At 36.9% G+C, this 22,723-nt stretch overlaps 1 protein-coding gene across 1 annotated transcript in view; it reads left to right on the forward strand.

Moving 5' to 3' along the window:
• The window catches only part of lmx1al (LIM homeobox transcription factor 1, alpha-like), a 29,645-nt gene extending 7,320 nt beyond the window's left edge, over positions 1-22,325 (forward strand). The window contains exons 4-9 of the mRNA XM_073838003.1: positions 16,878-17,110; positions 17,214-17,377; positions 17,462-17,539; positions 19,009-19,126; positions 19,213-19,368; positions 19,439-22,325. Coding sequence (XP_073694104.1) covers positions 16,878-17,110; positions 17,214-17,377; positions 17,462-17,539; positions 19,009-19,126; positions 19,213-19,368; positions 19,439-19,596 — 907 coding nt within the window. The 3' untranslated portion in view covers positions 19,597-22,325. The remainder of the gene's footprint in view (positions 1-16,877; positions 17,111-17,213; positions 17,378-17,461; positions 17,540-19,008; positions 19,127-19,212; positions 19,369-19,438) is intronic.
• The last annotated feature ends 398 nt before the right edge of the window (positions 22,326-22,723 follow it).

The raw sequence follows: 22,723 nt of genomic DNA on the forward strand, positions 1-22,723 counted from the left end.
AAGGTTTATTTTTAAGAGTGCACTTAAAAGTCAACATTAAATGCCATTCACATCCCATTTTAGTTGCATATTTGTGGCCCTGGATCACAAGTAGCACTGGTATATTTGTAGCAATAGCCAAAAATACAATGTATGGGTCAAAATTATACATTTTTCCTTTATACCAAAAATCATTAGGATGTTAAGTAAAGATTATGTTCCATGAAGATATTTTGTACATTTCCTACCGTAAATATATCACATTTTTTTTGATTAGTAATATGCATAGCTAAGAACTTAATTTGGACAACTTTTTAGGGTATGATCCAAAATGTGCCATTTGTGTTTGTCCCTTTAAATGCTAATGAGCTTGTGCTCCCGCCCCCATTTTCAGAAGAGGGCGGAGCTTCAAGATTCGGCAAAAACAAACTCACGTACTGAAAATGTCAGAATCTCTCAGTATCTGTGTTCAGCCTTGCATGTTCGAACCGGAATCGGTTTAAAAGTCAGTCATCTGACTGTACTGTGCATAATAAATGCGCGTTTATGAATTACACAGACGGGGAGCACAGCGCAATAAAAATAACGACATAGCTGGTCTCACGGTGCCCTCGCGTGTTATCACAAACTTTGTAAGTCCCATTGGTGATTATAAGCTCGACAAATTCAAATGGTCGACTTCACATTGCTTTCATATGCAATTTTTAACTACCACATTTCAATTTACATTCACTTTGGTAGCACATGAAGGCAGCATCAGTGAAAACATGTGGAGAAAATGGTAGATTTATGGTAGAGAGTGCTAAGAAGCACTTTCAGAAAGGCAATTTGAAAAAACAACGCATGATATTTACTTTGTCAGGAGCTGACGTTCACACACGAAACGTTGGTATTGATCCGTAAACACATAGTGTACTTTTTACCAATTTTTCTGGGACATTTCCTTCAAAAAAGGAAATTTATCCACAGTGTCCTCAAGCGGCTCAGATTAAGGGAGTCTATGAAGACTCCTATGTTCGTTGGTGCACCCATAACACAACACTTGTAATGCCTCTTTGATGCTGACATTGTACAGTATATCTCCAGCAGCTACAGCAAGAAAACGGTAATGGCGGACTGCTATGCTAATGGGGCAGAAATCGTCACAAATAGGCAGGACTTTTTTTGCCGTGTACATAGAGAGAAATCTGGAATTGAGAGACTGTGGTGTAGGACGATGCCGTATGGATTCTCTACCGAGGCAGTAAGCTAGTGCTCGCTGAGGCCATTAGATTTATCATACTGTACTTAAATTGTGGCATATACAATCAGGCACAATGCAGTAAAAGCAACAATCGGTTGCAGCAGGACTTTTTGTTGGTCGGTTTGTGTACTGTTTAAGGTCAAAAAGATTTTTTTTGTAAAAGAAATGAATAGTTTTATTCAGCAATATTCACATTAAATTGGTCGTTTCTGTAGAATTGTTTTAGACTCTTTTATTGTGTTTACGTAACTGAATGTCTTAGGCTTTTAACTATATGATTTATTGGGATTATAAAAAATGAGTAGGTGGATTTTTACCATTATAGGCTGATCGTTTTTACACACTGCAGCCACACAGCTGTGTTCAACACCTTATAAAAGTGATTTTTGCATAATAGATCCCCTTTAAGATCACAACTCTATGACGATTCTTTACGACGCTTATGTTCCTGATGTTCTCGTCATCAGAAATCATTTACTATTCAGTTTTCAATCATTCCAGCAACACCTATACACTTACCGAAACCAAACTCAAAGCCAATCCCCTATTCATTTAACCCACAAACATCTGCTAACATCCCTGAAATGGTCAAATTCTCTCCATCACTGTCTTCCTGGCTGACTTCAACACACACACAGCCATCAGATAACCGCGCAGCCCAGCCTAGTGAAACCAGTCCCAGACCAATAAAGGCTCTCAGCCCCAGGGTACGGTGCCTGGATCCCTGGCAGAAAATTAGACTAGCAAGGGTCTCGGAGGCCTATCAGAGCGGAGACAGGGGAGCGGATATTTAAGATGCCCCAAGTTTAATAGATCACTCTGCGGGGTGGGAAACAGAACGAAAACAGCCCCCAGTGTGTAAAGAGATGCTACTAACTCGTAAGAACGAAAAATCACGAATGAAGTTCGAATGAGAATGAATATCTCACTTGTTTCTCCTAGAAAGCAAATTGAGATTTTGGATAAAGTCTCATGCTTCCTAGACTTTGCTCTTGAGAAAAAGACCCAATAATATCATGGGTCTCAAAAATGTTCTGAACTGTGCCTGGAATTGCCAAAATCCAAAAGTCATTGATTTCTATTCTGTTATTCATTCTATTTCAAATGTTTATAGGGACTTTATGGAAAAACATTGCTGATACTCAATACTGACAGATAATTTTGGATTGAATATGGATTCAGATGAATTTCAAATCCAAAATATTTTGAACAGAAATCAGAATTACAGTAATGGAAGTGTATGAGGGATATCAATAAATGGTCAAATATTTGCTGTTTTAGATGTAAACTATATGCTTGTAAACATAACTTTAATGGGAAAACATACAATCAAGCTGAATAAATAAGCTTTTTATTGATGTATGGTTTCTTATGAATGGTTTCAGATGAAAATCTGGAATCTGAGGGTGCAAAAAAAAAAATCGAAATATTGAGAAAATCACCTTTAAAACAGTCCAAATGAAGTTTTTAGCCATGCATATTACAAATCAAATTAAGTTTTGATATATTTACGGTTGGAAATTTATAAAATATCTTTATGGAACATGATCTTTACTTAATATTCAGATTTTTGCCATAAAAGAAAAATCTATAAATTTGACCCATACAATGTATTGTTGGCTATTGCTACAAATATACCCGTGCTACTTAAGACTGGTTTTGTGATCCAGGGTCACATTTTACAACTTTGATGCCCTGAAACAGCTTTTAGCTCAAATAATACACACCTTTTAACAGATGAATTATCTAAGTGTTTTTTATTATTATTATTATTATTAAAAATTTCACTTTTATTCGCTTGTGACGTCAGTCGTCACCTTTTCCAGGTCCAAATGACTCATCAGATCCCAAAATCAAATAACAAACAGTGGTAATATACACTCATTGTATGCTATAGTACTAAAAAAATCTTGATCTTAACCTTTTCGTTGATCCATGATTCATCTTTTCTGAAAAGCTTAGCGTAAAGATGTGCTATAAATAAATACTGCTCATAAACGCATTTATGTTGGGATCATATTTGATTGTTGTAAGTGTCTAAACATTACCTTTATTTTTACTTTTTACATACATACAGGACAAGTTATTTTTATGGTTATCAATATTATGCCATTATGTTGACAGATCTCAACTTGCAATCTCATTTAGGTCTCCTGTACTTTGAAATGGCAACTTCTGAATAATACATTTTTCTATGTCAGTCGTTTACAGTAACACCATTCCACTGAAATCTTCAGTCGTAGTCATTATTATGAGCACTTTGGTTGGCGGTTACTGAAATCTTCACCTTTCTTTTGCTCGGTCTGTCTTCCTCCCTGTGCTTCTCTCGTCTAGCTCGTCCATCACTGTCTGATTTCTAATAATATTTCTGTTCCAAACTTCATTTCCTACTTGTTGAGATTTATAGCCGTGATGACACCAATCAGTTTATCTCTCCATTTATCCCACATTTTCGCTTAATCATCTCTCTGCTCGCTGTCTCTTTGTGTCTGTGGGAACGGGGAGGGGGGGTGGAGGGGTCTTGATTGGGAACGCTGCTAATTATGTTCTTAGACATGACTACAAGCTGTGTTGTGGTTAGAGAGTTGTTGTACTGTCAGACAGGAATATGACACATGGGCTGTGGTGTAGGACGATGCCGTATGGATTCTCTACCGAGGCAGTAAGCTAGTGCTCGCTGAGGCCATTAGATTTATCATACTGTACTTAAATTGTGGCATATACAATCAGGCACAATGCAGTAAAAGCAACAATCGGTTGCAGCAGGACTTTTTGTTGGTCGGTTTGTGTACTGTTTAAGGTCAAAAAGATTTTTTTTGTAAAAGAAATGAATAGTTTTATTCAGCAATATTCACATTAAATTGGTCGTTCCTGTAGAATTGTTTTAGACTCTTTTATTGTTTTTACGTAACTGAATGTTTTAGGCTTTGAATTTGAGTTAATTTAGCTAATTTAGTTCTCCCAAATGGAGTTCCTAGAACTAAATACCTTCCTAATTCTCAGGTATTTCCACCAGTAGTTCTAGGAACTATGAAAATGTTCCTCCAGTGCAAAAGCCTCTTATGGCTCCATGAAGAACCTTTAACATCCATGGAACCTTTCACAAAAAGAAACTCGGTTAATGGAAAACAAAATGGTTTTTCTATGGCATCACAATGAAAACACACTTGTGGATCTTTATGTTCTTTATTGGCATTGATGATCCTTGAAGAACCTTTAACATCTATGGAATCTTTCCTTTCCACATAAGGTTGTTCCACAAAATGTTTCTCATACTAAGAAACTATGGTTGTGTGAAGAACTGTTGAAAGTTTCCTTGGGGAGTCCAAAATGGTTATTTTATAAAGGCTTTTACACCAGGGGAACCTCTTCAGAGTGTCTAGTAGCTATTGATTCGTGTTCGCACCGCAGGAACTAGGAATGTATTTAGTTCTAGGAGCTCTGCTTGGGGGAACTAAATTAGCTCCTACTTCAGAGTTGGGTCTAAAACAGTTCCATAGGAATGTAAGGGTATGCCAGATGCCAAAATGTACTTCTTGTCTGCAGCATTGTGTTCTTTTTTTTAGCCTCAATGATATGTAACACCACAAGTTGTCATTAGGAGATGTAGTTTTTCATGCGAAACCCACGGCAAACAACAAAATCAGCTTCAAAACTGCTTCACAGTGTCCTTCATTCACCAGTTGTTGACGTTTGTAAATGTTGCGAATGAAGACGTCACTGTCGGCCTCTTCAGAGTTCCTGCTGCCAGTGCGAATACAACCAGGAAAATGGCCTGAGGGTGAAATTTGTTCGCTAGAACAATGCTGGCTAGTTCTTATGGTTCCATGTAGAACCTTTAACATCCATGGAAACTTTCAATCACAAAAAAAGTGCTTTATAATGGAAAAAGGTTCTTTAGATTATTCAAATGTTTTTCACACTAAGAAAACTGTTCTTTGGAAACCAAAAATGGTTCTTCAATGGCATCACTTAGGATACCCCTTCTGGAAGGTTCTTTATTGGCATCAGTGTTCCCTTAAGAACCTTTAGCATCCATGGAATCTTTCCATTCCACAAAATGTTCTTCATATTAGGAAAATATGGTTCTTATAACTGTTTACTGAAAGGTTCTTTGAGGAACCATAAATTGTTCTTCTATAGGGGCTTTCACACCAGAGGAACCTTTTCATAGTTCCTAGAATATTTGACGGAAGTACCTGCTTTTTGCCATGTTCACACCACAGGAACTAGGAATGTATTTAGTTCTACCAGAAATACTCAGGAGAATGAATACTGTGACAATTATCCATTTATTAGCAGCCCAGCAAGCAATAACGTTCTTTGGCGTAGGCCCCGTCCATAACTCGCAATCTGAGGGTCCGGACTCTGCATATCCTGCCTGAAGATCAAGGCAGGGGCGCAGCCGACCCCCGTGAGGTATGTAAGGGACCCTCCTGGTGGTGGTGGTGAGGAAGATGGAGGGAAAGATTAAATTGGAGGAGGTGGGGAGGATGGTGGTGAATTGAGCGTCAGCATCTGCGAATTCAAACATGAGTAAGTACCGATCTTATATACCACAAGTGTTGGAATGTGATTGGATCGATGAAAATTGAGTGACGTGACAATTAAGTCTTCCCGGCAGAACTTAATGCTAGAGCTTTCATTTCTAGGAACTCTGTTTGAGGGAACTAAATTAGCTCCTACTGCAGAATAGGGTCTAAAAATCTTCTATAGGAACTACCATTGACATAAGTGTACGCTGATTGGACAAACGCATACGAAACACCAGTTACCAGGCATTTTTAAACAGCCATGTAAAATATTTACTCCAAGAACGGAAAAAAGTGATAATAATGGCATTTAGCTATTGGCTGTCTGCAGCGTTGTTCTTTTCTTAGCCTCGATGATTTATAACACTGCAAGTTGTCAATAGAGATTTCCTCAAATTTTCATGTTCAGTTACGTAAGTTGTGCATTTAATTTTCATCTCCGTTTTCATCTCTCTGATCACGGCATCCTACATTCCCCGGCTGTTGACATTTGTAAATGCCTCGAATAAGGACATCGCTATTGGCCGCTTCAGAGTTCCTGATGCCTGTGCGAATGCAACCAGAAAAATGTACAGAGGTGAAAAATTGGTTCTTTGGGAACCAAAAATGGTAGAAAACACCTTTCTAGTTTTTAAGAGTGGTTCTTTATTGGCATCAATGTTCCACAAAGAACCTTCACCATCCATGGAATCTTTCCATTCCACAAAAGGTTGTTCTAAATGATCTTCATACTAAGAAAATATGGTTCTTTTAAGAACTGTTCACTGAAAGAGAACCAAAAATGGTTCTTCTATAGGGGCTTTCACACCTGAGGAACCTTTTCATAATTCCGCAGGAACTAGGAATGTATTTAGTTCTAGTAACTCTGGGGAACTAAATTAGCTTCTGCTTCAGAGTAGGGTCAAAAACACTTCTATAGGAATATAAGTGTATGTCAAATGCCTACAAAACCAAAGGTTCCTAAAGAGGGTTTTTCCAGCAATGACATATAAAAACTACTTTGGCTTCCTCAAAGAACCTTTCAGTGAACAGTTCTTCAAAGAACCACTTGTTTCTTAGTGTGAAGATCATTTTAATCTAAAGAACCTTTCGTGGAATTTAAAGATCCCATGGATGTTAACAATAGATGCCAATAAAGGACCTTTATTTTTCAGAGTGTATATATCAGACTTTTAAGGGAATGATAGAGGGAGAGAAGAGCGGGCATTGAAGGAGAGCTTGTGGGATGTCAGAAGGCCATGGAGGTGACAAACAGAGGTGTAGAGAGGAAGATGACAGAGGAAGAGGAGAGATGAGCTCGAGGTGTCTCCTCTTGTGATATTGCCACTGTTTTTGCATAATGTGTGATGAGTCTCCATCACCTCGCCTCCCGCACAACAATTTCATTACAGACGGCTAATAAATGTTTCATGGCAGAACAAGCTGCTCGCCTTGGCTTTATTAAATCTGAGATAATAAAAGAAGAACGGCAAAAAATGAAAGCGGGAGGGGGAGAGATAGGAAGAATGCCATAGATATCCTCAAACAGGGCTGCCGTATCTTCTGTTTCTGGGGCAACGAATCCCCCGTCCCCCCTCTACGCGTCTCTTTTTTTTTTCTCGCCCTGCCACAGAGAGACAGGAAATGAGAATCTGGCTGACAGGATATTGCGTTCTGGTGGCCTGGGGATTAGCTGTTTTATCCAAACACACACATACACACACTCGCAGACTCACACAACTCAACACATCGATCCTGTCGCTCCCTGAACCCTGGAGTATCGCACATACACACGAGGGATGCAGGAAAGCGACGTGTGATTGTAACGTATGGACAGGTTATGCTGTCAGTCAGGGAATGTATCACAATAAGTGTGTCAGCACACCAATAGTGCATATTCGTCACAGAAAATAGTGTGCAATTCTCTATATAAGATGGGATATTGTGATGCCATCATATTCTACAACATACAGACTGTCAGAATCAGTTTTTCCTACAAACCTTTGCTCTGTTGACAAGTGGCAAGTGACTTACAAAGAATTACCAAGGATTTTGTAGTATTTTGAAGAATGAGACACTTAGACGAGGCATAGCACACTCAAAATTGATTTCCTTGATGTTGTTCCAAAGCTGTATGACTCCATCTGTGGAACAAAAAATAAGATATTTTGAAAAATGCCTTAGTTTTTCACTAGCATCTAATGTTGTTTTAAACCCCACTGACAATCATTGTACGGATAAAAATAGTTAAAAATACCTTTTTTTGTGTTTCAAAGAAGGAAAAAAGTCACACAGGTTTGGAATGGCATGAGGGTGAGAGTAAATGATGAGAATATTTTCATTTTTGGATGGACTGTTCCTTTAAGAATCTATTTCTACCTGATAGAACCCTAGAACTAGATGTTCTCTTTTTATGTATTTTCCTCTACACTCTTAAAAATAAAGGTGCTATAAAAGGTTCTTCACAGCAAATAAAAAAACATTTTTGCTTCCACAAAGACCCATTCAGTCAAATGTTCTTTAAAGAACCATCGATTTGTTACCTTTTTATAATCTGAAGAACTTTTTGTTACACAGAAAGGTTCTTCAGATGTTAAAGGTTCTTTATGGAACCATTTAGACAAAAAAGGTTCTTCTATGGCATTGTGAAGCACCTTTATTTTTAAGAGAGTATATCATTTGAATCATTTCAATGATTTGAAGTACATTTGTGGTTATTGGCCAGCATTTTTACAGCATTGGCTGGTTATTGCAAAGCAGAGATATTCGGAAAAACATACTGAGACAGAAAGTTGGTTATATGCAGTTCCTTTCTCTACATCCAGAACGTTACAGTCCAATACAGGATCAAAAACAGCATGAACATTTCTCAGTTCTATTAGTGCAAATCCAGAACAGAAAACACAGTTAGTAAGCATATGAGGAATTCAAGTGATTAGTAAATCATTCCTCACTCATGATCATATAAAATCATATCACTCATTAAAAAGGTATTTTGGTAATACTTTACAATGAGGTCCCATCAGTTAACATTAGTTAATGCATTTACCGACATTAACAATGAGTAATACATTCGTTACAGTATTTATAAATCTTTGGTTATGTTAGTTGTTAGTTCATAACTCAGGTTTATTAAATAATAATAACAGATAAATGGTGAAAATAATAATTAATTTTTAAAATAGTTTTCATTATTAATTCATATAAATGTAGTTAAAGGTATAGTTCACACAAAAATGAGAATTACCCATGATTTACTCATCCTCAAGCCATCCTAGGCAGTGTTGTTTTCGTCAACGATGACGATGACGAAATCATTTCGTTGACGCCACTTTTTTCCATGACGATAACGAGACGTTGACGAGGTAAAACTGGCTCGTTGATGACTAAAACATGACGAGACGTGTGTGAGTTTTCGTTGACGAGACGAGAATAGACGGAAATGTTAGTGGGTGGTCCGTCAGACGTTTAAAATGCATGACATTTCCGCTTATTGTGCATGCCAATTAAAACCGAAAAATATCTGCCGCTATGGTTAGCCGTTTTAGCATTAAATACTCTTTGCTATACTAGTATGGCAAGCCGTTTTAGCATTCTATCCTTGTTTGTCTTTTATGTTTTAAAACATTCCTTCATTATTGTAATTATTGGTAAAAATAGTCGATCCGGAAGCTCACATTGTGTTGAACTATAGATCTGCTATTTTCAGAACTTATAAGTGACACTACCCAACAGCAAAATACTTACTGACCTACATTAATTTGTTAAAAGACTACTTTTTCCCCTTTTTTTGACTAAAACTAGACTAAAAACCTTTTGACTTTTCGTCGACTAAAACTTGACTAAAACCTTCTTGACTTTTCGTCGACTAAAATTGGACTAAACTATCACATATAGAAGTGACTAAAATTTGACTAAAACTAATAACCATTTTAGTCCAAAAGACTAAGACTAAGACTAAATCTAAGATGGTTGTCAAAAACAAAACTGATCCTAGGTGTATATGACTTTCTTCTTTCAGACGAATACAGTTGGAGTTATATTATAATATCCTGGCTCTTCCAAGATTTATAATGGAAGTGAAAGGCTGTTGAGATTTTGAAGGCCAAAAAAGTGCATCCATCCATCATAAAAAGTGCTCCACATGGTACTAAGTGGTTAATAAAGGTCTTCTGAAGTGAATCGATGCATTTGTGTAAGAAAACCTTATAAACAATAATCGCTTCTCTTCTCTGGTGAGAAGTGACAAATGTGGAAGCACAGAGGAGAGAGAAAAACAAAACACTGATTACAAATTAAAACTCTTTGGTGGTCAAACGCACTCGGGCACGGTTCAAACTGCCTAGTGTGAGTACACCCTTAGACAAAATTTGGTTCTCGTGAGACTAGCCTATTCTCACCGGAGATTAGGTTATGCCTACGTCATCCGCTGGAACACCACTCTCTCTTAAATGCGCTAGCGAAAGCTAGAGATTACAGTTTATAACTGTTTAAATATGTATATTTGTCTTAGACAAACACATCAATTTGCTTCAGAAGCCTTTTTTAACCCCCTGGAGTCATGTGGAGCTATTTTTATGATAGATGGATGCACTTTTTTGGTCTTCAAAATCTCAACATCCATCCACTGCCATTATAAAACTTGGACTAATTTTCTAATTTTAATTAACTTTGTATTCGTTTAAAAAAAGAAAGTCATATACACCTGGAATGGCTTGAAGATGAGTAAATCATGGGGTAATTTTCATTTTTGGTGAACTATCGCTTTAACTCATGTTATCAAATGGAACCAAATTGTAAGAAATGTCATTTTAACTTTATTGCCACCTTGATAGACAGTATACTTTCTAATAAGCTTGTTTCATAGTGTTCCTCATAAACCATAAACATAACCATCTCAATTCAGCTGAGAGAGTTTTGTCGTGTACAGTGACACTGTTAGTTGTTTTATTAGCATAAACCCCAAAATTATGATACGTCCCAGTGCAATCAAAACATAATTAGGCAATTAAAGTCTGCGTGTCACTAGTCGATTGTTATTACAGTAGTTTTGTGCGTAGCACTGTTTGCATGCGTTCAGAAAGGCGGACTTTTTAGCAAGTACGTACTCAAGTGTGCGTCTATGACATGATTGGGGCAGTATAATATGTGTCAGTACTGAACGGTTTAGCTGCTCACCTGTGCTTTCTCTTTTGCGTGCGAGTGGTCTGATGTGTACATTTTTATCAGCTACCTGTTGGTTTTCTCATATTTCATCATTGTGAATATTGGTGTGTCTGGGAGGGAGGGAGGGAGGGTGGCGGGAGTGGGTTGTGGGGAATGCTGGGAGATTTTAATAACGCAGAAGCAGTGCAGTGAGATTTAATAAAAGAAGATGATGTGATTACTGAACCCTGGCTCTGAGCCACCTTCCCTCACAGCAATATCCGCTCTCTTTCTTTCTCTCTCGCTCATACACGCGCACACACACACACACACACGCAGCACCAACCCTTGCAATTATGTGTACATGTATGATTTACATACTGCCTCCATATATATACAAAGATGCACCAAAGTCTGTGAGATAAACCGCGTAACAATGACAGTAAGTGTTTGATTATGTAAAATTATGTGTTCATGCATGGATTAGGCCCCCACACTATGATTTGGCTATAGATTCATGTAAAACTTTATTGAATTGACATCATGAACAGAGCTTGTATGTAAACAGTGCGTGAATTCCTTCTTGCACCCATAATTTCTTTCCCCCAAGGTAGCTTCATCCTTAGTTAACTCCGTTTTTTAGGTCTGTGTATGTTTACGTACAAAATTTGGCATTATTTCTGTAACTATCACATTTAACGTGTCCGTTTGCAGTGTTTTTTGTTTTTTTTAGTCTCATTTTAAAGTTTGTGGGTTTTATGATCCGATAACATTTCCAGCTCACATTTCACCTCAAAATCAAAATCAAAACAATACATTTTATTTTGTATAAAGAAAATGGAGCCTATGACTGATAAGAAGTATTTACAAATTCATTACTGTACAGATACTAAAAAAGAATATATATATATATATATACACACACACACACACACACACACACACTACCAGTCAAAAGTTTTTGAACAGTAAGATTTTGAATGTTTTTAAAGAAGTCTCTTCTGCTCACCAAACCTGCATTTATTTGATTCACAGTACAGCAAAAACTGTAAAATTCTGAAATATTTGTACTATTTAAAATAACAGTTTTTTTATTTTAATATATTTAAAAATGTAATTTATTCCTGTGAACAAAGCTAAATTTTTAGCATCATTACTCCAGTCTGTTCAAGAATCATTTATTATTATTATTATCATTATCATTATTTAAAACAGTTAATTTTTATCAGGATTCTTTGATGAATAGAAAGATCCAAAGATCAGTATTTATCTGAAATATTACAACTTTTGTAATATTTTACACTATACTATTCAAAATCTTGGAGTCAGTATAATTATTTATTTATTTATAAAAATTGGGGGGGGGGGGGGGTCTCAATTAATACATTTATTTATCAAGAATGCTTTAAATTGATCAAAAGTGATGATAAAGTCATTAATAATGTTACAAAAGATTTCTTTTTTGGAGAAATGCTGTTTAAAAACTTTCTATTTATCAAAGAAACCTGAAAAATTTTACTCAGCCGTTTTCGTAATATTAATAATAATAAAAATGTTTTTGAGCAGCAAATCAGAATATTAGAATGATTTCTGAAGGAAAGAAGGATCATGTGACTGGAGTAATGACGCTGAAAATTCAGCTTTGAAATCACAGGAATAAATTACATTTTAAAATATATTCAAATAGAAAACAGGTATTTTAAATAGTAAAACATATTTCAAAATTGTACTGTTTTTGCTGTACTTTGCATTAAATAAACGCAGGCTTGGTGAGCAGAAAAGACTTCTTTAAAAAAACATTAAATATCTTCTGACTGGCAGTGCATGTATAATTTTTCGAAAGATTGTTGGCATGTGTTTCACCAAAATACAAGTTCAGTCTTTCTACTTGAAAATTTCACTTTAATTTAGTGTTAGTTGCTGTTTCTTTTAGCTATTTGTAAAAAAAAAAAAAAAGTGAAAATGGTTTCAAAGGCAATATATTTTTCTGTGTATCAATGGTCATTACTTTGTATCAGATATATTTTTTCAGATACAACCATGAATTATAAGTTATTATGCTTTTTTTTCTCACATGATTGTAATAAGAATGCAACTTTTTTGCAGTACGTTACTGAGAATTGGGAAGAAATTACTTAAAATAGTCATAATAATGTCATAAAGCCAAAAATAGGCTTCATTGTCTTCAAGAAAAATACATTTAGCACTTATTTCATTCAGTTTTTAGATGAAATATGACAGGTTTCATGAGATTCACTCTTAGAGTCAGTTGCTGTATGAGTTTTGCTCAGGGTTTTTCGAGTTGGTCTTCTTTGATCTGGGTATAGTAGGTGGTGATTTGGGTAATTTGGCATTTTTGGCAGATGGATTGAGACAGATTAGCCATAGCAGCTGCGTTTCGGACAGGATCATCACATCCGTGCAGATTAGAGGCTATAATGTGTGGACCTGGCTGCCTCTCCCTTCAGCAGATTTCTGATATGACACCTTCATCTCCTGCACTCGGAGCTCCTCAACGCCCACAAACACACACACACACACACACACACACACACACACACACACACACACACACACACACACACACACACACACACACACACACACACACACCAGAACTCCTGCCATCCGTCTCTGCAACTGTCATGAAGTCTGTGTTATCCATCAAATGTGCATTTCATCTGTTCCTCACCTCCACAATGTTTTGTGTTCATCTTAAGATGTGTGACAGCATCTTTTATATAATTTGCCACCTATAAGTGTGCTTTTACTTTTATTAATGCGGGTATCTCTATTATTATTTCTTATATTTATGGTTAGGGATCTGAACAAACTCTTAAACACCTGTCAGAATTGTACTTGCTACTTTAAATGATAGCTTGTCCTTCACAATGATAAAATTGGCTGGCTTTTGACGATTTTTACCTGGTTGAACCAAAAAATGCATTGAAGGAGAGTCCTGAGATCACAATATCACACGCAATTAGCCTAAAATCACTCCAACGACAGTAACTTCACACTGTTTTACGTCACATTTTGGGTGAACGGTGACTGTTGCTTTGGCTTAATGAAATATACAGGAGGATTAGGCTGTCATCGACACCATACGAGCGTCTACAGGTTCATCTGTACCTGTCAATATTTATGAGAGTACATGAGCACTGCCTTATAAAGGTGCTGGTAAATGTGTGCGTGTGTGCGTGTGTGAGTATGGTGTGTTTATTCGAGTGTGTGAAAAAGAGAGAGGAGAGATTAACCCCATGCTATCCTCAATCCCTGGTTATGAGTTTACAGCGTCTGTCTGGGCATCGCACTGTTTAAACAACAATCTAATTAATCCTGTCTTTATTAGTTTCACGGAGCTGGGGAGGGAGGCTGGGAGCGAGAGAGGGAGGACAGGGAATTCTGGCAGAAAATATCAAGCGGCGAGGGAGGGGAGAGAGAAAGAGAGAGAGAGGAGGAAAAAACGAGGGGTTTGGTGGGGATTGAAAAGCCAGAGTGCCTTTAAAACGAATTGTGATGCTGATGAGCTACGTAGAAGGAAAACACAGTTTAAAGAGAGTAAGAGGCATTGCTCGGTTGTTGGTAGCAGGGCAAACACTTTTGCCCTGTATTTGTTAATCATTTTGGAAAATCATTAAGTTTAAAAACATTTGCTATAGCGCACGGTGCCAGCAAAACCCAGGTTGTAGGTTCAATTCCCAGAGAACATAATCATTAAGTGTACAGCTTAAATGCAGCATAAGCTGCTGTCAAATTTGCATGTGTATTTTGTTGAGTATCATGTTTGATACATTAGGTTCTTATGGCTCATAAAGTGAGAATATGGAGTTCATACTCAAGTTTGAAAGAAAACAATTTGGTGCAGTTGTCGATATTTATTGAATTTACGGATCAAGGTCAATTTAACTCATTTTGTCTTTTGGGAAACATGTAAGCATCTTCTGTAGCTTCTGAAGGGCTGTACTAAATGAAAAAAAATATGATATTTAGGCAAAATGTACACAACCTTATTCCATTCAAAAGTTTTCACCCCTGGCTCTTAATGCATTGTGTTTCCTTCTGAAGCATCAGTGAGCATTTGAACTTTCAGTAATAGTTGCTTATGAGTCCCTCAGTTGTCCTCAGTGTGAAAAGATGGATCTCAAAATCATACAGTCATTGTTGGAAAGGGTCAAATACACAAAAAGGCTGAAAAACCAAAGAATTTGTGGGGCCTGAAGGATTTTTCTGAAGAACAGCAGGCAGTTTAACTGTTCAGGACAAACAAGGGACTCATGAACAATTATCAGCAAACCCCCCACCAAAAAAAAAAAAAAAAAAAAAAAAAAAAAACAGCTGTGGATTATTCAGGTAACAACACAATATTCAAGCAAAGAATCAAGCGTATGTAAACCTTTGAATGGGGTCATTTTTATAAATTCAACTATTATTTTTTCTATATGTAAACATCTTTAGTGTGAAATATCTTCTTCAAGACAGTACTAAATAAAGAATGACATGTATTTTGTATGATCCCTCTTATTTCAGTTAAATAATTAACATTTTGCATATTCATATGTAGACTTTTGACAACTGTATATAATTTTTATAAAAAGAAAATGCATTGCAATACACTACAATACTACAATAAAAACCAACATAAAAAGTCAAATTCTGAGTGATTGATAACTGATATTTATAGTGCCCTCCATTAATACTGGCACACTTGTTAAATATGACCAAATGCGGCTGTGAAAATAAATCTGCATCATTGATCTTTTTGATCTTTCATTCAAAAAAATGTACAAAATTCAAATCTTTCATTGAAGTAAAACAATTGAAAGTGGGGGGAAACTCACATTATGAAATTAATGTTTTCCTCCAATGCACGTTTGCATTATTGGCACCCCTAGAAAATCTCCAAACTCATCAGGCATTATAGGAGAAAAATTATGTTGCAGTAAATGAGTGCCAATAATTCTGGCTCTAGAAAAAAAAAATGATTTCATACAAAATTATTTCATAATGAGATTTTCCCCCTACTATTCATTGTTTTGCTTCAGTGATAGGTTAGAATTTTGTGATTTGTTTTTTAATGAAAGATCAAAAGGATAAACAATGCAGATTTATTTTTACAGCCGTCTTTGCTCATATTTGCCAAGGGTGCTAATATTTATGGAGGGCACTGTAAATATCAGCTGTCACTCTATATCTCCCAATAATTTACCTTTTTCTGCTTTTATGGTAGTTTTTAGTGTAGTTTCAAAACATATAATCCAGTGCAATACAATGAAGTTTGAGAGATGAAGAAATAAACCTTTAAGTTTAATGCATCATATTTACTCACATTTTAACACTTTTTCATTTAAAAATTTATGGATAATCATTTAAACCTAAGCTTCAAACCTGTAAATAAAACCTCAATCAGACAACAGAAATGGTTTATTTTTTTCAGCCATGTTGCTCAATTAATGGCCGATGTGTATGAAATATGTGACCCTAAACCACAAAACCAGTTATAAGGATTAGTTTTTTTTTAAATTGAGATTTGCAGTATACATCATGAAAGCTGAAATAAATAAGCTTTAGAATGATGTATGGTTTGTTAGGATAAAACAATATTTGGCCAAGATACAACTATTTGGTGCTAAAAAAAATCTGAATATTGAGAAAATCGTCTTTAAAATTGTCCAAATGAAGTTCTTAGCAAAGCATATTACTAATCAATAATTAAGTTTTGATATATTTACGGTAGGAAATTTACAGAATATCTTCATAGAACATGTATTGTTGGCTATTGCTACAAATATACCTGTGCTACTTAAGACTGGTTTTGTGGTCCAGGGTCACATATAATGCAGTAGGTTTAAAGGGTTAAACAATACATTTTGCTTAGTTACTTGTGTGACATCTAGTCTGTTGTCAAATATTGCCACCCAGTGTTACAGACAAAACATTGCATAAAGCGAAAGCTCAGAAACATATCAATAACATGTGCACGTGTGTGTGTTTGTCAGGTTGTTTGTGCGGAAGTGCAGTGCCTGTCTGCAGGCGATCGGCCGCTCGGAGCTCATCATGCGTGTGCTGGGACAGGTGTACCACCTGGGCTGCTTCAGCTGCTGCGAGTGTGAGCGCCGGCTGCAGAGAGGTGATGAGTTTGTGCTAAAGGAGGGACAGCTGCTCTGCCGGGGAGACTATGAGAAGGAAAGAGAGATGCTGGCTGCTATCAGCCCAGCTCCTACTGAGTCAGGTAACCTCAGTGACCTCTCTCTATTGCTGAAGGTCGTGTATAATTAAACATAGCCCAGAAATGACTCTTCACCTTTAAGCCAATGCTTAGTTTTCTTTTGCAGTAAAGAGTGAAGATGAGGATGGCGGTGGTGTCTCTGTTGGGGGGAAGGCTGGGGATGATGGGAAGGAGCACAAGAGATCCAAGAGACCACGTACCATCCTGACCACACAACAGCGGCGCGCCTTCAAGGCTTCCTTTGAGGTGTCTTCCAAACCCTGCCGAAAGGTCAGCAGTCACAGGCTGCTCATGTGCATTATATGTGGAAACAGCACTTGTGTACTGCCTCTAATGCATATACTGTTGTTGCAGGTCAGAGAAACTCTTGCAGCTGAGACTGGGCTGACGGTGAGAGTCGTGCAGGTGTGGTTCCAAAATCAGAGAGCAAAGGTAGGCTGGCTTCATTTTTTGGTGATAAGTTCTGAAATCATTCTTAATTGATACACCATTTTGCTTCATTGTGATTTACCTAAAAAGGCAAAAATAAAATCCTTGTTCTATCAATAAATGAGATTTCAGTGTCTGAGGTCTAGAACATGGCTTAGAGTTGAAGTAAAATGAACTGAAAATCAAAAAAAATTCATTAATGTAGATTTTTGATAATTAAGAAAAAGCCTGTCAATTACATGTTTTGAATGTTGGGTTGACAGAGCCTTCTTTGAAAGTTTTTTTTTTTTTTTTGGGGGGGGGGGGGGGGTATAAAGGTATTACAGGCCTAATAAGCTCATGGATGGATAGATTAATACTTTCAGAAAGACAGGTGGCCAGACAGACAGGTAGATACTTTCAGAAAGACAGACAGACAGACACACACAGACAGACAGACAGACACTTTCAGACAGACAAATGTACTTTCAGAAAGACCGACAGATAGATAGACAGACAGACAGACAGACACTATCAGAAAGACAGATACTTTCAGACTGACAGACAGATATTTTCAGAAAGACAGACAGACAGACAGACAGACAGACACTTTCAGAAAGAGACAGATATATATATAGACAGATAGATACTTCCATACAGACACTTTCAGACAGACAGACAGACAGACAGACACACACACACACACTTTCAGAAAGACATATACTTTCAGACTGACAGACAGACAGACACACACACACACACACACACACACACACACACACACACACACACACACACACACACACTTTCAGAAAGACATATACTTTCAGACAGACAGACAGACAGACAGACACACACTATCAGGAAGACAGATACTTTCAGACTGACAGACAGACAGACAGACAGACAGACAGACACACACTATCAGGAAGACAGATACTTTCAGACTGACAGACAGATATTTTCAGAAAGATAGACAGACAGATACTTACAGAAAGAGACATATATAGATAGACAGATAGATACTTCCAGACAGACACTTTCAGAAAGAGAGATATATAGATAGACAGATCCAAACAGACATTTTCAGACAGTCAGACAGATAGATACTTTTAGAAAGACAGACAGACAGATGATAGATAGATAGACAGAAAGACAGATAGATAGATACTTTCAGATAGATAGATAGATAGACAGCCAGACAGCCAGCCAGCCAGACATGTTTTCAGAAAGACAGATGCAGGGGACAAATTTATGTTTTATTTAAAAAATAGGGGGGGGGGGGGGCATGTCCCCCAATTATTCTATGCCCATGGGGGTTACTAATTAAATTTAAACTCATTAATTTCAAGGGAATTGCTAGCAACCAACAACAGAGGGACATCAATTTTAACATTCTGAACCCACTTTCAGAGCTGAATTGATAACTACTAGATAGGAATGTTGTTCCAGGAGCAGGGAATATCAATAAAGTGTTGTTTTTGTGAGTTCAGATGAAGAAGATCGCTCGCAGACAACAGCAGCAGCAGCAACAGCAAGAACAGGAGCAGATGGGCGGGACAAGGAGGGGCCCGAGCAGAGGGGGGCGCCAAAGTAACGATGACAGCGAGGGTAAGACACAGACACACAACGGAGTGCACGGACAACTGTGTGAAATGGCTTGATGAAGGTGTGAACTCAGGTCTGTCTCTCCACAGATGGCTCCAGCAGTCACGGACTAGACGGGCTGCTCTCATATTCCTCTCTGCCACGCCAACAACTCCTGGCTTTGGATCCAAACATATACGGTAGCGAGCAGTTCCGACACGGGCTCACGCCACCGCAGCTAGGCCCCGATCAGATGCACTCCTATGGTAAGGATCTCCTACTGACTTCAGCACTGATTATTCTTTCAGTTAACTGAACAGTTAACTTTTGTTTCAGACTCAGAGACAGTTTTCCATGACTTGGACAGCGATGGAAGCCTCAGTCATCTCGGAGACTGTCTCTTGTCGACCGCCGACGGTGGAGTTCTGGCAGGGCGGATAGGAAATCCCATCGATCGCCTCTACTCGATGCAAAACTCCTACTTTACCTCATGACCCTGGTTCCACATACCTAAAGAGCTCCTCCACCACTGCACTGGAGGCGTCTTTCATCGTCAAAACGAATCGAATCCCTCAATCGTATCTTAGACGTGCCAATATAGCTCTAACCAACCAAACCAAGACAGGATCACACTCTAAAAATTCAATTTGACATGGACAGAATGGGAATTCACTGGAAAAACATATCGTGTTTTATTTCATACATATGCACTATTTGTTTCGCTTTGTATCGCTCAAACATTTTTTGCGACAGTCATAGGCACATAAGAGACATCAACAGGCAGCTGTTCTTGAAGTGTAAGTGTTACCTCACCCTATGCTCACTGCACAGCTAACAAAATGATCAAGGTTGCATCTGAAATCACCCTTATTCACTACTAAGAAGCTATGAGAATACTTTTTGTGTGCAAAGAAAACAAAAATAACTTTTCTTCTGTGTCAGTTTTCAACTTGAAATCTGATGAATGTGCATAAAAGACTGACACGGAAAAGAAGAAATTGTTGAATAAAGTCGTTATTTTTGTTTTCGTTGTGCACAAAAAGTATTTTCATAGCTTCGTATCATTACGGTTGAACCAGTGATGTCCTATGGACTATTTTAATGATGTCCTTACTACCTTTCTGGGCCTTGAATGTGTCAGTTGTGTTGCTGTCTATGGAGCATCAGAAAACTCTCGGGATTCATCAAAAATATCTTAATTTGTGTTACGAAGATAAACGAAGGTCTTTGGAACGACAATGACCTGCAGACTTTATATACTCCAGTGAATGAATGAATGAAACCAAGTGAGACTGAAGTTTTGTCCACTATGGGTTTGGACACCACTACAAATGGCTGTCCATATAAGGATAGAGGGGTGATTTCAGACACAGCCCAAGCCAATTTCCTATCACTCGCTCCTTATTGCTTTGCCACCTTAATGTCCGTCTTGAATAGGAATCAGCTTTTATTTAAACCTAACGTGAAAACCAAAAGACTTTAGCATGCTGGCATTAGTCAAATGTACAGTAATATTTTTTGTAAAGAAACCATGTTTATTAAAGGTGCACTCAGTTTTTGTGTATCGAGCTGACCAATATAGCAACTGTCTTGGACTTACGTTGACACCTAGTGGTGTGGATGCAGCATCACACAAACACAAAAGCAAGGTTATAGTAAATTAAAACTGAAGGCATAAACGTTTTCGGTAACTCTTTACAATGAGGTTCATTAGTTAACATGAGCTAAGAATGAACAATACTTCTACTGCATTTATTAATCTTAGTTAATGTTAATTTCAGCATTTACTAATGCATTATTAAAATCACAAGTTGTGTTTAACATTAGTTAATGCACTGTGAGCTAACATGAACAAACAATGAATGACTATTTTTAATAACTAACATTAAAGATTAATAGTGTAAAAAATATAGTATTCATTGTTCGTTCATGTTAGTTAATACGTTAACTAATGTTAACAAATGACACCTTTGTAAAGCATACAACGTTTTAGAATAACTGAAATGTATTTTTTCTAGTTGACAAGACAGCAGTTCTCATTTTTATTTAGATTAACTTTTCTAAAATAACAACCAAAAGAAAATAAAACCTATATAGACAGGCTATTAAAAAACGGTAACACTTTAATAAGGCGTCATTTGTTAACATTAGTTAATAAATTAACTAACATGAACAACTTGTGTTTTTAGTAATACGTTAGTAAATTATAAAATTAACATTAACTAAAATTAACAAATTAAATGTTAACTAATGAACCTTATTGTATTGTTACCAAAAAACTAATAACAATGGCAAAACACAACTAAATTACTCAAACTAATATTTTAATGTTTCAGAAGTATTAATTATTTTAGAAAGTCAAACTATTAAAATTATAATAGTATCTCTACAATACTAAAATAACACTAAAGTTACTAATTAGTAATTAACTTTTTAAAAAATCCATGATTACTTAATTCTGCAAATAAACATGTTGAGTGAGTAGTATTCAGCTGGTTATGTGATCTCAATATGGGAAGCGACCCACGTCATGTAAAATAGCTTTTACAAGTCTTCATTTCAAGTTAATATATATTAGTACATTATTTTTTACTATGATTATTTAAGTACTATTGGTTTTCTGTGTGTAAATCTCTTCAAACAAGGAAATAATACTGAGTGCACCTTTAAAACAAAATCTTTAAGCTTTCTTTTCACAAATGAAAAATTGTTGACGATTATTAGCAGTATTTTCTTTGAAGAAATTTAATTTGGTAGGTTAACTATTGTCAGTTTCTCAGTCAGCGTTTTCATAAAGCCGCCTTAACTGTGCATCACACAATTAAAAAGACAAAATAAAATAAAATATACAAAAATTAGTGCTGTCAAGTCGATTAATCATGATTAATCACATCTAAAAGAGAAGTTTGTGTTTATGAAACGTATGTGTTTGTGCTGTGTATATTTATAAAGTATGTGTATATACAGTTGAAATCAAAAGTTTACATACGCCTTGTAGAATCTGCAAAATCTTATTTTGCCAAAATAAGAGGAAACATACAAAATAGTACTGACCTGAATAAGATATTTTACATATAGTCCACAAGTGAAAATAATAGTTGAATTTATAAAAATGACCCCATTCAAAAGTTTACATACGCTTGATTCTTAAAGGTTGTATCAGCGATTTCTAGCCTGAAACATAAAGTGCCAAATTCAGCTGACCTTTCTTCACGATCCACTCGTTGCCTGCCCCATAAATTGTCTGTGAAAAAAACGCGTCTCTCTGGTCAGCCTAGGGTCTGAGATATGCCAAAAAAACAATCGGCACTACCAACCTTTCCACAGATAAACAAACAGTGTTCCAACCAATCAGCGTCAGGGGTTTGGTGTTGTGGACTTTCGCTCCGCCTCCCTCACATCCCTGCACCAGTAGGAAAGTCCACAACACCAAACCCCTGACGCTGATTGGTTGGAACACTGTTTGTTTATCTGTGGAATAGTTGATAGCGCCGATTGTTTTTTTGGCATATCTCGGACCCTAGGCTGACCAGAGAGACGCGTTTTTTTCACAGACTATTTATGGGGCAGGCAGCGAGCGGATCGTGAAGAAAGGTCAGCTGAAATTGACACTTTATGTTT

The sequence above is a fragment of the Garra rufa genome, chromosome 1 (genome assembly GCF_049309525.1).
Source record: "Garra rufa chromosome 1, GarRuf1.0, whole genome shotgun sequence".
Taxonomy (NCBI): Eukaryota; Metazoa; Chordata; class Actinopteri; order Cypriniformes; family Cyprinidae; genus Garra; species Garra rufa.